At 41.1% G+C, this 18,463-nt stretch overlaps 1 protein-coding gene across 7 annotated transcripts in view; it reads right to left on the reverse strand.

The window, feature by feature from the left end:
- Positions 1-18,463, reverse strand: part of samd4a (sterile alpha motif domain containing 4A) — a 237,543-nt gene that overhangs the window by 65,962 nt on the left and 153,118 nt on the right. For 6 of the 7 annotated variants that reach the window (XM_041214020.1, XM_041214014.1, XM_041214016.1 and 3 more), the window contains one exon: positions 4,029-4,138. In XM_041214020.1, coding sequence (XP_041069954.1) covers positions 4,029-4,138 — 110 coding nt within the window. Of the gene's footprint in view, positions 1-4,028; positions 4,139-9,503; positions 9,624-18,463 lie in introns of all 7 variants that reach the window. The other variant, XM_041214018.1, reaches the window with a different exon arrangement.

Genomic DNA, 18,463 nt, shown 5'->3' on the forward strand with positions numbered 1-18,463 from the left:
TTTTTGGCTTAAAGAATAAAATATAGTGTTAAGTTAGTATTGTTTGCTTTGTTTAGCTCCTGCACAGTAAAACTTTTTTGATTAAAATGTGAAATCTTGTGGAGTAATTCTTTCAGTTAATAACTGGGAGTTTAAATTTATTTTAAAAAGTTACCAGTCTCCTTGAGATTATAACATAACGTAGTACTGGTCTAGTATCACCTTATTGCTTTATGTCTTAAACAATGTTATGTTAGCTAAGAAAATAAAATTCTCCGTTCTATGAAAAAGTATTATTGGAAAGAGAGGGATTACGCAAGGGAGTTAACTCTCAAAGAGAAAGTCTGGGAACCTCTTTAGGCCAAAATACGTTTTTTCAAAAATTAGGCACTCTAATACTATAAAAGGAAAATAAAATTCCAAAAGAAACTGAAGCAACGATTAGTACTTGGAACTAGGCGATCCTAAAACATTCAAACCGCAACTAATTAGATGGGTGAACTAAAGTATGAAGTTCACTTTGAGCACTAGAGCAAGAAATGTGTGATAGTATTTAAAGCAAGGATGCTAAGATCCCATTGTTAATTATTAAATTGGCCAGACCATGATACTGAGGGGCACAAAGTTCAGAAGCCTGACAGGCTTAACTTTATATTGCCTCTCATTATGCCCAGAAAGTGCCAGAATATTTTCTCCTGCCCTTCAGAGCGTGGTAAGCTATAAGGCTGCCCTGTTGATCCTTCATATTGATTTCAAATCTGCAGACAAAATCTGTAAACATGTCTGAATTTTCTCAATTCCAATACCAAGCAGAAAATCTTGCATTAACAAAAGTTCTTTTAAAAGTCCAGCTATCAAGTGGAGGTTGAAAGGAGTGTTATGGGCCTCTTTGAATTACTGTAAGCAGACTAACACTCATCTCAAGTATACCAAAGAACTAAGGCCAGGATTTTCCAGGTCCTGCCCCGGCAGATGTGGTGAGCCATTCAAAAGTCTATTGACTTCGGGACTGGAAGACCCCACTGGCAGCAGGTGCCGGAAAATTCCAGCCCAGGTGTTCCTTCCTCAGTGAAGCAAGCACTGCTATTCCCTCTAAGCAGATTGTATGGATGGTCCTTGAAAATGGAAGAGTGAAAACAGAATACATGAGAAATTGTTACTCTAAAGGGAACTGCAAATCTGCATTCCTGCAGTGAAATCTTAGCAGTTCAACACAAGACATCATGAAATCTCTGGGTATTTTTTTTAAAAAGAGTCACCTCATTGTCTTGAGGTGGTCTCATGCATATATAATGCACTCAGATTTACCTGCCATATTCAACAAACATACAAGTCTTGAACAGAAAGTAATGTTTTGGCATCAAAACCAAATGCACATTGCAACCGGATATGGAGAGGAAGAAAAAGTCCTTTGCTTGATTACATACCTTACAGTAGTAGCATTTTTCAGTCTGTTTCTGACCAACCACCTCAGTATCCAAAGCTCAAGCCCAGTTGAGTTGAAAGTAGGTGTCTCAATTGTAAAGGACAATCGCCATAGATGCTTGTGCAATTTACAGTGACAGTTTGAATAACACATATGTTCAGCCTATCGCTTTAAGGTGACAGCTGACTTTTGTATGATTTCAATTTCCCATACTAACAAAGAAAAGTTTGGGATGACCGTGCAAATCAGTTTAGTCGTAGAAGCTTCACAAAAAGCCAGATTTTAGTAGAGTCAGGCCGACTCTGGAGGTCTTTATAAATGGTAGGTGGGACCAGTTTCTGAGATTCCTGTTCCCAGTGCTGGCAATTTTCGAAGTCAGCTTAGATTGATTAACATCTTTATGAGGTTATAATGTGTTATTCTTTGATCTGTGCTTTTCAATGTTTGCATGTTTATTTGGACAAGGTTAAGAGGTATAAAGTGGGTAATGTTCCTGTTATTGAAACTATTAATGGCAGTGTATGGCTGAGCCTTGGGGGCCATGGAGAGAGCATGAAGTAACATGGGGGTATCGAGGTCGAATGGGGAGCTTGAAGCTCGAATGGTTGGCATAGAGGGTGTAAGGGGTGAGGGCTAGAGGGCCTAACAGCCTTTAATGCAAATTGGACAAAGTCCCAGAGAACCTTCTAACCAGCCTGCCTTGGCACTTGCCTGCCTCCGTGGTCACCTCTGATCTGCTTCTGGGGTTGGCAGACCCAATTCACTCCGGCCCTTGCCTCCCTGGAATGAAAATAGCGCATGTGGAGCCATTTATTTTGAGACGGGTTGGCCAAGTTCCGACTTGAGCTTCCCGCCTTGTTCGCGAAAATTCAGTTCAAAATGTTTTGTATCCACTTAGAAGATAGTTACAGTCACAAGCAGGATCTGCAAGTAAGGTAGTATTGCCTCCTTCTGAGATGTTGGCGTATTCAATATGCATGCTCATGAAATGACCATATGGTAAGGAACTATATTGAGAATCTTGCGCTTTTCATTTGATGATCTTATCCCAAAATGGATTGATTGTGGAAATCCACAGTTGCTTGGGGCAATTCTGAACACAGTTTGGTTAATATTAAAATGTAGTTTGATTAACATTCAAACTTTGCCTTTTAGGTGTAATTGACCTTCAGGTCAGCTATTGGTCAGAAACCTCCTGTCCCTTGAAGCTGTGAAGCAGAGCCTTTTAGAAAAACTTCCTTAAGGGTTGAAGATGAAAATGCACTTGAATGTCTCAGTGAGAAAAAAAGAATCTCTTAAAAGCTCTGACTCCTTAGGAACCAAAGATTTTGAATGATTAAGATAGCATTAGGCAGAGGCAAAGGTATGACTGAGAAAAAGATTGAGGAAGGCCAAATTTTAAGGCTTGACCAAAAACAAAGACTTTCCTCTCTATTGCTCATTTTCATCTTTATCTGAAAAATCTCAAATATTTCACGTATAATGAATAGTTTTGAGTACATATGTTACGTAGAGAAGCTCAGCATCTTTTCTACACACAGCTCACACAAACAGAAATGATTCAGAATAATTTCTTGCTTGTTGCATTGGTTTGGGGGGGACAGGTGGGAGAGGTGGTGGTGGAGATGGAATGTTGCCCATAACACCAGAAGAACTCTGCTCTTCTTTTAACATGGAGTCTTCAACATCTACCTGAACTATCAGATTGGACAAAGCACTGGTTAAACATCTCAACTGAAACACATCTTTTCCAACAATACTGTGTTCCTTCAATACAGCACTGCAGTGTCAGTGTAGATTATGTGCCCAAGTCTTGGAATCTACCACAAACCCATGACTTTGACTCAAAGCGAAAATGAGACAAACTGGCCCCTATTAGATACTGATTACTGGAAAAACTGTAAAACAGAGAAGCAGACCAGCATGAAAACTTGAATAGAACTAAGGCTACAGGAAAATCAATACGGCAAGTCAAATTATTTTCAGTAGTAGCATCCTCTCCTGTCAGTCGGAAGGTTATGTCCCACCTCAGAGACCTGAGCACGTAAACTACCAGGACAAACTGTATACTACCGAGGGAGATCTGCAGATGAGACATTAAACAGAGTTTGCTCCCAGCGACTTACATGAAGAATTTCATGGAATTATTTGAATAGCAAAGGAGCTCTCTGAGTGTTTTGGCCAATATTCATCTCTCAACCAAAAAAATTACATGGCCACCTTTTCTCATTGCTGTCTGAAAACTGGCTAAATTAGAACAGTGATTACATCCTACATGTATTTCATTGGCTGTGAAGCACTTTGGAACATCCAGAGGTCATTACTGCACTATATAAAATGAAAGTTCTTTCTTTTTTGAAGAGACAGGCAGATCTGTGGTCAATTACCAAAATACATCATGTGTGTGTGTGCACTATTAAAAGGATAATTTTTCTCCAAACAGCAAGGATATCAGTATCAGTCATACATATACACACATAAATGACGAATGATGAGGAAATGTGGAATTTCTTCAAAAAAAAATTAAATTTACAGATTAACAAATCATCACGTTCAATTGATAAACAACACCAAAATTAACGGTTTAGAGCAGTTCGGGGTAATTGGGGATTAATTAACATACCTGTGCTTCTAACTGTCCTTCTGTCAGTGCCATCATTTCTTCATATGTTAGCTGGGAGAATAGAGCTGCATACTTATGCAGGCGCAAGCTTTTTAGCCAAGCTGGAACATCTGTAATTAAAACATTATTAGCTTTACTAGAGTTTAATGTCTATATTTTGTACTAACAATGTAGTCATCAGGTTTTTTTTATTATTAATGCTAATTTTTCAAATTTTGCAATATGTTAAGAATTTTCTATCATAAGCAGTCAATATGACCTTGTTTACAAACATTTAAGTACTAGAGCTACCAAATCCACTTTGCATCCTATGTCACTGGCTAAATTACCTCTGAATCATCAGCAGATTGTCCAGACCAGCTGCATAAATGGAGAACCAATATCAGTTGAGCTGACCCAACTCATCTGCTATGTCAAATATTTTCTAAATTTAGCACAGTTTTGGTGTAATTTGGCATAGTATGTTCCAATCTCTGCTTGGAGGAAATAACTATTTAGTTGAACGACCTTTCACAAAAGGCAATGTTATATTTATGATGATAAACAGTTATTATGTATACATTTCATGCCACGTTTGTGACATATGGATGTTTAATTACTGTACAAAAACTGTTTGGAACCCCATTTGTAGAATACTAGATGTTCTTGAATAGTAGAAGTACAACTTTAGAAGTTTCCATGTGAAAAGCAGGATAGTATTTTCTTCATATATTGATAATTTCATTTTTCACATATCTAGACTAAACAGGCGATCAAATCTGGAGTACAACCCAGTAGAATATCGACCTCTTAATCATATGGTCCCATGTTGGATCTCAAGACTCTTACTTCATAAGAACATAAGAAACAGGAAACAAGAATAGGCCATTCATAAATTTACCTTTCTTAAATCCATGCTGATTCTGCTTAGTCATATGCTTTTCTAAGTGCCCTAATAAAAAATTCTAGTATTTTTCCAATGACTGATGTCTGGTGAACTGATGTATAGTTCCCCATTTCTCTCCCTCTTTTCTTGAATAGAAGGGTTATGTTTGTTACTTTCAATCCATGGAGACTGTTCTAGAATCTAGGGAATTCTGGAAAATCAAAACTAATCTACCTACCACCTCATTTAACATCCTAGAATCCAAGCCATCATGCCAGAGAATTGGTCAACTTTTAATCCTATTAATTTCTCCAGGACTATTTCTCTACAGATTTCTATCATGAACACAGATACAAAGTATTTGTTTAATGTCTCTGCCATTTCCTTATTCTTTATTATAATTTCTTTCATCTGCCTCTAAATGGCCTACATTTACTTTCGCTAATCTCTTCCTTTTTACATAACTAGTTTACTACATCCTCTCCTCTTATCAATTTCCTGGTCATCCTTCGCTGAATTCTGTTCTCCCAATCCTCAGGCTTACAGCTCTTTTTGGCAACATTATAAGCTTCTTTTAATCTAACTTCCTTTGTTAATCATACTTGAACCACTTTTCCTGTGGGCTTTTTATTCCTTATTCCTTCACTCAGATCTGCCAATATTAAAAATAAACCATGTCCACCCTAGTCCAAGCCAAATGACACATCACACATTGTCACTCTACATTCAGGGGCTCAGGAGGTGAAAGAACCCTTACATAACACCACTTTATAAGTAGATTTCCTGTATTTTGATGCATACAACAAAAAAGGCACTGTTAAGTCAGTGATCACGCTACACTTTCTCTTAAAAGTATCTTTCAGAAAGGTATCCAGTGTCTGTTATGATCCAGCAGTTGGTAAAACTGAGTTATTTAAAAATCCCAGAGGAAAGCTTTAAACAACTGTCATAACCTATATTTTAAGTGGTACGTTTGAGATGCAACTCTAAATTCAGGAATCAGACCACCAGTTTGAGGTTTTATATTAAACTAAATGAAAAATTTTATTAATTTACACAATAAATATATGCACATGGCCACAAGTTACTACCATCATAACTTTTAACAAATTCCCAAACTAATCTCCATTAAGGCAACAGCACCCATAGGCTCAACCAGACACCAGACACCAGGCAAAGCATCTTCACCTTACGAATTCAAATTGAGGTTCCTCTCACTTTGATTCCTGTGAAGACAGTTGTAGGCTCACAGCTGCTTTGATGTTACATTGTCTCTGCCTTGCACACATAAAAATTGCTATCGGTTACAACCAGCACATCTCATTGAATGTAAATTCTCATTGTATCACCAGCCTTTTAGAACTCCACCTCTTCTAATAATAAAACCCCTTTCATAGTACCAACTTTATTAGTAACATAAACATATCTGCTAGCTAGGTGCCAGATTTCACCCCAATTCTTGAATGCGCTATTCAAAAAATACAAATGGACTCCGCCTCTCTTACATCTCAAACTAATATACATCAAAGCACCCAGACTAGCTGGCTTTAATCCATTTAAGACACACCCATAGACTAAATCTCTATTTTTAAAAGAAAAATAATTTCCAATAATATAGACATTAAAAGCTTCATGACACTCTTGAAGGGAAACCACCAAAATAGATTTTACAACTTTAAAAAAATATTGGCAATGAACCAACCACAGCTAAACCAGAAATAATTAGCTACCCATACAATCTTAAACTATGTTTGCAGATTTACTGAATGGTATAAGTTCTATGAACCTAAATTTTCCTTTGCAAAGTGAAGCCAATTGTAAAATGCAAACTTCTTAATTTTAAAACTACACCTTTTCTTATATATAAATATAAAAATTTAAATATAAGAAAACTTCCACAGGCATTTGACAGGAACGTTATGAAGTGAAATTTGACACCAGGCCACATAAGGAGATTAGGACACAAATATCCAAAAAAAAGTTGGGTTTTGAGGATTGTCTTAAAGGAGGAAACAGAGAGATAGAGGGGCTTTTGAGGGGAACTCTGTAGTTTAGGGTCTAAATAGTTGAAAGCACAGCCTCCAAATGAGGAGCAATTAAAATCAAAGATACTCAAGAGATCAGAATTAGGAAAGTACAGTTATCTGAGAGTTGTGGGGCTAGAGGAGCTTACAGATAGGGCCATGACCTTGGGGGAATTTGGAAACAAGGATGAGAATTTTAAAAATTGAGGCAATGTTTAACTTGGAGCTAATATAGGTCAACAAGCAACAAGTCTGATGGATGAACCGGATGTAGTAATAGTAAAGATAGAGGCAGGAGAGTTTTGGATGACCTCAAGTTTATGGATGATAGAATGTGGGAGACCTGCCAGAATAGCCTTGGAATAGTCAAATCCAAAGGTAACAAAGACATGGGACAAGCATTTCAGCAGCAATCAAGCTAAGACTGGACAGAGTTGAGTGATGTTACGGAGGTGGAAGTAGATGGTCTTAAATTAAACAGGCATTTTGCTTCGGTCTTCACTATAGAGGACACAAGTAACATCCAGGAAATAGGTGTAAATCAGGAAATGGAAAGGAGGAAAATTATAATCACTGGGGAAGTGATATTGAGCAAACTGTAGAGGCTGTGGGTTGACAAATCCCCAGGTCTGGATAGACTTCACCCTAAGGTCTTGAAAGGAGTGGCTAGTGAGATAGTTGATGCACTGGTTTTAATTTTCCAAAATTCCATAGATTCGGGGAAGGTTCCATTAGATTGGAAATTAGCAAATATAACTCCTTTATTCAAAAAGGAGACAGAAAGCAGGATACTATAGGCCAGTTAGGCTAACAGCTGTCATAAGGAAAATGTTAGAAGCTATTATTAAAGATGTTACAGCAGGGCACTTCGAAAAATTCAAGGCAACCAGATGCAGTCAACATGGTTTTGTAAAAGGGAAATCATGTTTAACCAATTTATTGGAGTTCTTTGAAGAAGTCACATGTGCTGTGGATAAAGGGGAACCAGTGGATGTACTGTACTTAGATTTCCAGAAGGCATTTGATAAAGTGCTACATCAAAGATTATTACAGAAAATAAAAGCCCATGGTGTAGGGGGTAACATATTGGCATGGATAGAAGATTGGCTAGCTAACAGGAAGCAGAGTTGGCATAAATGGGTCTTTTTCTGGTTGGCAGGATGTGACAAGTGGTGTGCCAAAAGAATAAGTGCTGGGGCCTCAGCTTTTTACAATTTATATAAATGACTTAGATGAAGGGACTGAAGGAATGGTGGCTAAATTTGCAGATGACACAAAGATAAGAAAAAAGTAAGTTGTGAAGAGGATGTAAGGAGGCTATGAAGTGACCTGGATAGGTTAAATGAGCGGGCAAAGATCTGGAAAATGGACTATAATGTGGGCAAACATGAAATCGTTCATTCCGGTAGGAAAAATAAAAAAGCTTATTATCTAAATGGAAAGAGATTGCAGAGTTCTGAGATTCAGAGGGATCCGGATGTCCTAGTGCATGAATCACAAAAGATTAGTATGCAGGTGCAGCAGTTAATTAGGAAAGCTAATAGAATGTTATCATTTATTTTTGGGGGCATTGATAACAAAAGTAGGGAGGTTATGCTTCAGTTGTACAGGGCATTCGTGAGACCATATCTTGAGTACAATCCTGGTCTCCTTATTTAAAGGAAGGTATAAATGCATTAGAAGCAGTTCATAGAAGGTGTACTAGGCTAATATCAGGAATGGGCAGGTTGTCTTTTGAGGAAAGGCTGGACAGATTAGGCTTGTATCCATTGGAGTTTAGAAGAGTAAGATATGACTTAACTGAAACCTTTAAGATCCTGAGGGGTCTTGAAAGGGCGGATGCGGAGAGAATGTTTCCTCTTGTAGGACAATCTAGAAATTGGGGTCACTGTTAAAAAAAATAAGGGAGTTCTCATTTAAGACAGAGATGAGGAGAATTTTTTGTTGATCGCTGAGTGTCTTTGGAACTCTTTACTCTATACCCCAGCCTGAGTTGGAAGGTTGGGCGAGACAGGCACGGAAGAAACTTGACATAGGTAAGTGGGGACAGAGTGGCAATCCAATACTGATTGCCACTCTGAGGAAGTTATGGTCCAATGTGCTTCTTTTTTATTCTTCCTGCTAAAATGGACAATTTCACATTTTCCCACATTATACTCCATTTGCCACGGCCACAAAAGGTGTAAATGTTAGTAAAGTTTCAAGTATGCCACCACAAACATCAGATGCAATGTGATATTATGTATTCCAAGCTAACTGACAGGATAGAGGTGCTAGTCCACTCATAAAGAGGATCTAAAATTAATTTATCTTCAGCTTTAATAATCAGTACATTGTCAAGTGTCTTAATCTGTTTGAGAATGCCACTTTGTTGTGGAAGAGTATCTGTTATTCAGTCTACTCCACTTAATTCAAGACTTACTTAAATTAAAACACCTGTTTTACTTTATTTAAATTGCTTAATATGAATTGATGGATAATTTGAATTCCTTACATGCCAACAAGAGTAAACTGTAGTTATACTTATGATTATCAGTTGAGTATATGAATGAAATTTGAAACAATTTGATTGCAAGAACAAGTTACCATTTTTCCTGTGCATCTTCTGTTGCACATCATTCCTGATGGCTTGACAACTTGGGTCAATTAGTAGGAAGCTTGCAAAAGTAATTTGGAATGACCAGGACTTTCTTCTTGCCCCATCCTCTGCCCCAAATGAACACCACAGTGGGGAAGTACATATTTGTAATTAAAGATGCATCAGATACATTAGAATACTTTGACATTTATAACTGGTGTTTATTACTTGTGCAGCAAAATTGATATTCTACTAACTATTGTAAAAAAAAAATTGTCATTTTCATATTTTAAAACACCTTAACTGACACTATTTCATTGGTGATTCCAACTGAGGTTTATCTGGCAGTATTACTATAAATGTTATGGAGCTCACTGATATTGGCACAGCTAGCAATTCAGGTTAATAATTTCCAAGCACAAATCTTGGTAGATGATGGCAAAAGCAATAAGCAGTAGTTTGAGAAAAGTTCAATTTATTTAACGAAAAAAAATCTAAAATGCAATTCTCCTTCAAAATGTAGAGGACTGTGTACAGTGTACTGTAGTAGCAATCTGTGAATATAAAAATGTAGTTGCTTGCAGCAAACTCAAAACAGCAAAATAAACAGTTTCTATATAATTTATTTCTAGAACCTGACTGCAAATATCAATGGACAGGTGAGGGGGAGTTCCCACATTAAATGGGTCCGTGACCATATGCAGCAAGAACTGAACAACATTCAGGCTTGGGCTAAGTGGCAAGTAACATCTGTACCACACAAGTGCCAGGCAATGACCATCCCCAACTAGATAGAATCTTACCAGCTCCCCATAACTTTCAGTAACATTGCCATTGCTGAATCCCCCACCATCAACATCCTGGGGGTTACCATTGACCAGAAACTGAACTGGACTAGCCTTATAAAAATTGTGGCTAGAAGAGCAGATCAGAGGCTGGAAATTCTGCCTTCACCCCAAAGCCTGTCCACCATCTACAAGGCACAAGTCAGTAGTGTGATGGAATACTCTGCACTTGCCTGGATGAGTGCAGCTCCAAAACACTAAAGTTCGAACCATCCAGGACAAAGCAGCTTACTTGATTGATACCCATCTACCACCTTAAACATTCACTCCCTCCACCATTGACGCAGAGTGACAGCAGTGTGTACAGTACATACAAGATGCACTGCAACAACTCACCAAGTCTCCTTCGAAAGCACCTTCCAAACCTGTGACAATTGTCGCCTGGAACAACAAGGGCAGCAGAGGCATGGGAACACCACCACTTGTAAGTATGCCCCCAAGCCACACACCTTCCTGACTTGAAACTATATCGCCATTCCTTCACTGTCGCTGAATCAAAATCCTGGAACTCCCTTCCGAACAACACTCTGGGTGTTCCAGCACCAAGTGGACTGCAGCAGTTCAAGAAGGTAGCTCACCACGACCTTCTCAAGGGCAATTAGGTATGGGCAACAAATGCTGGCCTTGCTGGTGACACCTGCATCCCATTAAAGAATAAAAAGATATTATTTGGAAATTATACAATGTCTTGTGTGGTGCTAGTTTCTGGTTAGTTTTTTTAATATTTATGCACCAGTGAGTTTTTTTTGCAGCACATGTTCAAAGAATCGGACACATTTTGTGTTCACGTAAACACCAAAGGGGTCTTGCGTGATTAAACATGTAGGGGATTCCTCTTCAGAGAAACCTATTCTCTACAATATTAAGAATAGTTTGAGAATCAAACAATTTAACTTCAATTAGTCAAAACTAATTAATTTGAAAAACAAAGGTCATGAACTATTGGTCAGCAGCAGAGCAGCAACAAATCCTGCTGACCATGTTTGAAACTGTGGCCTTAATCTTTTACGTTGGAGCCTCAGGACCTTCCCTTCCCGGCTCCAGCTCGAAACAGCAACAATTGAAGTTGGGAGGCCTCGTGACGAGGTGCAATTCCAACACTACACCCCCTTCCACATCACAAACTGAATTCACACCTCTTGAGATCTGCCTTAAGTTCAGTGAATTTCACACTTTAAATGTACTCGTTAACTGGTTTTAATCCTGGGTCCCCACCAAAAACCCGTCACCCCTGACGCTGAACAGCCTTCCCACAGCCCCGATTCTGCTCATCCCCCTTTCACAGGCCTGACATTGCTTACTCCTCCTGATACTGCACATCTCCTCCCAATGCTCAATTCCTTTCTGCAGCCTTGATGCTACTTACCTCCTCCTGCATCCCTGATATTGCTCAACCCCCTCCCACACCCCCGACACTGCTCACCTCCTACCCCTCCACCTGACAGGGCTCCCTCCCACCTGACCATTCCCTCCTGACAAGGTTCATTCCCCTCCTGCATTCCTGGCAGTGCTAACCCCAATGCTCCTCATCCCCTTCTGATACAGCTCACCCCCTCCTGCACTCCTGACTTAGCTCACCACCCCTTCCAGATAATGTTTACCTCCAACCTGGCGCTGTTCAATCCTCACCCAACACTGTTTAACTCCCCTCCCAATACTCCTCAGGCCCTCCCGATGCAGCTCACCATTTCCACACCCCTGACATTGCTCATCCCCTCCTGAGAATGTTCATTTTCCACCTGACACTGCTCAGCTCCCCTCCCACACCCAACACTGCTCAACACCCCTCCTACACCCCAGACACTGTTTACTCCTTGCCCATACACCTGGTTTAGGGGTTGTGGTGGTGGTGGTGTTGAGTTGCGCAGGGGAGAGGGCTGAGTAAGGTGGTGAGCAGTGCTGAGAGGGTGGGGTATGAACAATGTCAGGAAGAGGGTCGGCAGTATTGGTGGGTGGAAGTGAGCAGTGTCGAGTGTGGGGTACTTTGATTTAAAGGGCTGCACACATGGCAGGCATAAACAGCACTAATAAATCAGGGTAAAAAAAAAACTCAGTAGTACTAGACAACAGAACTCAGTAGTACTAGACAACAGCCCATGTTTACATGCTGACAGGTCCCAATGGATGGGAGGGGATCATCAGCAGGAGCTCCCATGAAGCCTTTTCTGGCAAACCAGAAGTTCCATGTTCAAATGTAAATTGGCTTCCTGGAACTTTCAAAGCCATTGCAATCCTCAATAGAGGCAAACATCTGTGTTTGCTGCCATTGGAATCAGAAGATCTGGGCCATTCATTTCCATCTCTTAAATTTTTATTTACTTTAGAAAATTGATTTTTTGACCCAGGCAGTGCAACTTAGAGCTGGTCTCAAATTTCATTTTCACCCGACTTTATGCTTCCATTCTTTATTTATGTATTAAAGGGAATGTGCCTGGAGCTCGAACTGTGACTCTGATCCAAAGTCCCAACAATAGCAATAGTTGTCAATATGAACAACAGGAGTCCACTTGTACTAATGGCTCATTTTTCAGGTATGTTGCACTTTACAAATACCACACCAACTCTACTCCAATTTTAGACAAGGCATTATTTAAATCATTCATGGGGTGTTGGCGTCACTGGCTATTGCACATCCCTAATTGCCCTCATGTGATGAGCTGCCTTCTTAAACAGCTGCAGTCCACATGGTGTAGGTACACCTACAGTGCTGTTAGGGAGGAAGTTCCAGGATTTTGACCCAAGCGATAGCTAAGGATGGCAATATATTTCCAAGCCAGAACGGCAGTGGCTTGGAGGGGAACTTCCAGGTGGTAATGTTCCTATATGACTGCTGTCCTTGTACGTCTAGATGGTAGTGGTTGTGGGTTTGGAAGGTGATGTCTAAGGAACCTTGGTGAGTTTCTGCAGTGTATCTTGTAAATGGTACACACTGCTGCCACAACGCATTGGTGGTGGAGGGGGTGAATGTTTGTGGGATGGTATGACAATCAAGCGAGCTGCTTTGTCCTGAATGGTGTCGAGCTTCTCAACTTGCTGGAGCTGGCACTCATCCAGGCAAGTGGAGAGTATTCCATCACACTCCTGACTTGTGCCTTGTAGATTGTGTACAAGCTTTGGGGAGTCAGGTGGTGTGTAACTCACCGCAGGATTCCGAGACTCTGACCTGCTCTTGCAGGCGCCGTATTTATATGGCTAATCCAGTTCAGTTTCTGGTCAATGGTAACCCCCGGATGTTGATAGTTGGGGATTCAGCGATGGTAATACCATTGAACATCAAGTGGCGATGGTTGGATTCTCTCTTGTTGGAGATGGTCATTGCCTGGCAAATGTTACCTGCCACTTGTCAGCCCAAGCCTGGATATTGTCCATGTCTTGCTGCATTTGGACATGGACTGCTTAAGTATCTGAGGAATCACAAATGGTGAACATTGTGTAATCATCAGTGAACATCCCACTTCTGACCTTATGATGGAAGGAAGGTTATTGATGAAGCAGCTGAAGATAATTGGGCCTAGGACACCACCCTGAGGAACTCCTATAGTGATGTCCTGGAACGGAGATGATTGACCTCCAACAACCACAACCATCTTCCTTTGTGCTAGGAATGACTCCAACCAGCTGAGAGCTCCCCCCCTCCCTACCCCGAGTCCCACTGACTGCAGTTTTTCTAGAGATGCTTGTTGCCACACTCAACAAATGTTGTCTTGATGTCAAGGGCAGTCACTCTCACCTGACCCCTAGAGTTCAGCTCTTTTGTCCATGTTTGAACCAAGGGTGTAATGAGGTCAGAAGCTGAGTGGCTCTGGCAGAACCCAAACTCAGCGTCAGTGGGCAGGTTACTCCTAAGCAAGTGCCGCTTGATAGCACTGCTGATGACCCCTTCCATCACTTTACTGATCATCAAGAAGAGATTGATGGGGTGATAATTGGCCAGCTTGGTTTTGTCCTGCTTTTTGTGTACAGGGCATATTTTCCATATTGCCAGGTAGATGCCAGCATTTTAGTTGTATTGGAACAGCTTAGCTAGTGGTGTGGCAAGTTATGGAGCACAAGTCTTCAGTACTATGGCTGGAATATTGTCAGGGCTCATAGCCTTTGCAATATCCAGAACCTTCAGTCATTTCTTGATATCATATGGAGTGAATTGAATTGGCTGAAGACTGGCATTTCTGATGCCAGGGGCCTTTGGAGGCCAGCGAGGTGGATCATCAACTCGCCACTTCTGGCTGAAGACTGTTGCATATGTTTCAGCTGTATCTTTTTTTGCACTGATGTGATGGGCAACCCCATTATTGAGGATGGGGATATTTGTGGAGCCTCCTCTTCCAGTGAGTTGTTTAACTGTCCACCAGCATTCATGGCTGGATGTGGCCGAATTGCAGAGCATAGATCTGATCTGTTAGTTGTGAAATCGCTTAGTTCTGTCTATCATTTGCTGCTTACGCTGTTTTGCAGGCAAGTAGTCCTGTGTTGTAGCTTCACCAGGATCACACCTCTTTTAGTTATGCTTGGTGCTGCTCCTGGCATGCCCTCCTGCACTCTTCATTGTACCAGGGTTGATCCCCTGGCTTGGTGGTAATGGTAGAGTCGGGGATATGCTGGGCCAGATTGTAGTTCAGTACAATTCTGCTGCTGCTGATGGCCCACAGCGCCTCATGGTTGCCCATTCTTTAGTTGCTATATCTGTTCGAAAACGATCCCATTTAGCATGGTGGTAGTGCACACAACACGATGGAGGGTATCCTCAATGTGAAGAAGGGGCTTGGTCTCCACAATGTGCGGTGGTCACTCCTACTGATACTCTCATGGACAGATGCATCTGCGGCAGGCAGGTTCATGAGGATGATGTCAAGTATGTTTTCCCTCACCACCTGCCACAGACCCACTCTAGCAGCTGTGATCTTTAGGACTCTGCCAGTTTGGTCTGTAGTGGTGTCAAAGAGCCACTCTTGGTGATGGACATCCAAGATCCCCACCCAGGGTACATTCTGTGCCCTTGTCACCCTCAGTGCTTCCTCCAAGCTGTGCTCAACATGGTAGAGTAGTGATTCATCAGCTGAGGGGTAACGATAAGTGGTAATCGTTAGGAGGTTTTCTTACCCATGTTTGACCTGATGTCATGAGACTTCACGGGGTCCAGAGTTGATGTTGAGGTCTACCAGGGCAACGCCCTTCCAACTGTATACTACTGTGCCGCCACATCTGCTGGGTCTGTCTTGCCGGTGGAACAGGACATACCCAAGGATGTGATGCTGATGTTTGGAACATTATCTGTAAGGTATTATTCCATAAGTATGACTATATCAGGCTATTGCTTGACTAGTCTCTCCCAATTTTGGAACAACCACCCAGATGTTAGCAAGGAGGTCGTTGCAGGGTTGACAGGGCTGATTTTGCTGTTGCTGTTTCCAGTGCCTAGGTCGATGCTGGGTGGTCTGTTTGGTTTCATTCCTTATTGTAGACTTTGTAGTGGTTTTAATACAACCGAGTGGCTTGCCAGGCCATTTCAGAGGACAGTTAAGAATCAACCACATTACTGTGGTCTGGAGTCACATGTAGGCCAAAGGGCATTAGACTTTTAATTCCAGATTTTTATTAAATTCAAATTTCACCATCTGCTGTGGTAGGATTCAAACCCAGGTGCTCTGGATTACTAGTGACAATACTACAATACCAATAATACCACTACGCCACAGCCTCCCCTAACACTGAAGTGTTAACCTGCCCTTTCGCCTTATAAATGCTTTGTGTAATTTCAGCACACAGTTTTCCGCCCCCCCGCCCCCAGATTTCCAGCTTTTTGAATTAAATACATCCACCTTTTCTATACTCTCACGGAAGGCCATACAGCCTCTCCAACCTGTTCCATCATTGAATTAGATCATGGCTGATTTGCATCTCCACTCCATCTGCCTGGCTTGGTTCAGTAGCCCTCAATATTCTTGCCTAAGAAAAATTTATCAATCTCATTTTCAATTCATTGGCCAGGATTTTTTAGTCGGCGTGTGGGGGCAGGCCCGACACGCCGGCATGTAAAATGACTCGTGATGACACTGGACATGCGTACCGGCATCATCGCACTGTCTCGTGATGTTTCGTTTGGCAGGCACACGCCGGAGTCAGCTACGCGCCCGTCAATAATTGATAGGCCTATTAAGGCCATTAAGGAATTAATTAATGTCAAGTTAATACTGCCTGTCTAACCTTATGTTTGGCAGGCAGGCAAGAAGGCCAAGTGGCCTTTATGTTTTTTAGGAAACCACATCCACGAGTGGGATGAGGTTTCCTAAAGCTTTTATGCATTAAATAAAAAGTTTCCCTGAAAAATAAAAACATGTCCCATCTCTTATGACACAGTCACATGACGGGACATGTTTCATTAAATTTTTATTGATTTATTTATTATTTTCAAAAGCATTTCAATCTCCCTGAGGCAGCTCTGTGCCTCAGGGAGATTGAAGCGCTCTTTTGTGCACATGCGCGAAAGAGCGCTGGCCCCAATTCTCCCTTCTCCCCCCACCCGCACAGGTGAGTGCTACCACTCACGTATTACGCTGGGCAGGCCTTAATTGGCTTGCCTGCGTAAAATGGTGTTGTGGAGCCGATCGGCTCCACCAGCACCTCTGCCCACTAGTGCCAAGCCCACCCGATGCAGGAAAAATTCAGACCATAGCCTCAACAGGCTTTTGGGAGAGTTCAAGATTTTGACTATCATTTGGGGGAAGAAATGCTTCCAGACATCACCCCTAACAGGCTTTCTCTAATTTAAAGGTTAGGGTCCCTTCATTCTGGACTCCCCCACTGGAGTAAATAGTTTCTATCTGCACTTTCAACTCTATTAATCATCTTAAACATTGCAGTTAGATCACCCCATCATTTTCCATAATCAATGGAATATAAGCCCAGTGTGCGGGCCCTTTTAGTCCCAGTATCATTCTCATCAATCTGTGCTGTATGCCTTGCAAGGCCAATATGTTGTTCCTGAGGTGCAATGACCGTAACTGAACACAGCACTCTAAATGAGGTCTAATCAGGGGTTTGTGTATCTTTAAATTATTTAGACTACATAAGTCACCAGTAAAATAAAAAAACACTTCTGTTCTGTCTGGTAAAATGGATTCTAGGCAGACCAACTTGCACTCAACACGTTTAACATACAAAATACCTCAAGGCACTTTATATCTTAACAAATCATACAGTTGCAACAAAAGAAGCCAAACTCTGGGGGTGGGGGGGCAGGCTGGTGGTGGTTGGTGATTGAAGGTTTGGGCAAAAATATGGGGTTTCAGAAGATTTTTTTTTGAAAAGGAGAGAAATTTGCAGACAGACTTGCATTAAGAACCAACAGTCACAGCATCTTGCATTTATATAGGCCTTTAACAAAGTGCTTCACAAAAGCATAACAACTAAAACTGATGGTCAGAGGAGAGATTAGGAGATGTGACTAAAGTTTACTCAAATAGATGGGTTTAAAGTAGAGAAATGTAGAGTTAGGCAGTTTGGAGGAGATGAAGAGTTAGATGGAGGTAGGGAGACAATTCTAGTGTATAGGATCTATGTGGTTGAAGCCATGTTTTGCCAATGGTGGGGCAAAGAGTTGATACACAAGGGGCCAAAGAGATTTGAGGGATTCAAAATCTGCAGATCATGTCACCATGAAGCAGCACTTAGACAAAAAGAGGAGCCAAAGATGAATCTTTGGAGGGCTTCTGAGGCAACTGTGCAGGGTGGAAAGAGAAACCTACTAAAGATGTTCTATGAACAAATAATTAAGAGTGGAACAAGTGAGGGGAGTCACATGGAGATGGACAGTAGAGGAGGTGCATTGAATGTTGTGCGCCAGATATCCAGTTAATTAAGGATGAAACCAGAACCAGTCTTTACTTGGAGCAGAGGTATTCCAGAGTGAGCCATTACAGGTATACATCTCCTGATTTCACTCTACTCCTATGTCATTAAATGTCTCTTTATATGTGCTCAAGTAACCACCCAATTAATGTCCTCCACCTGTATGTACTTAACCTCAATTGATACAATTAACATTGAAGGGGGTTATGTGGTCCATTATAATCAAAGATCAGAGAGAGGTTGAGGAAAAATAATGGTTTACAGTCATGGAAGAC

This window comes from Carcharodon carcharias, chromosome 20 (assembly GCF_017639515.1).
Source record: "Carcharodon carcharias isolate sCarCar2 chromosome 20, sCarCar2.pri, whole genome shotgun sequence".
NCBI lineage: Eukaryota > Metazoa > Chordata > Chondrichthyes > Lamniformes > Lamnidae > Carcharodon > Carcharodon carcharias.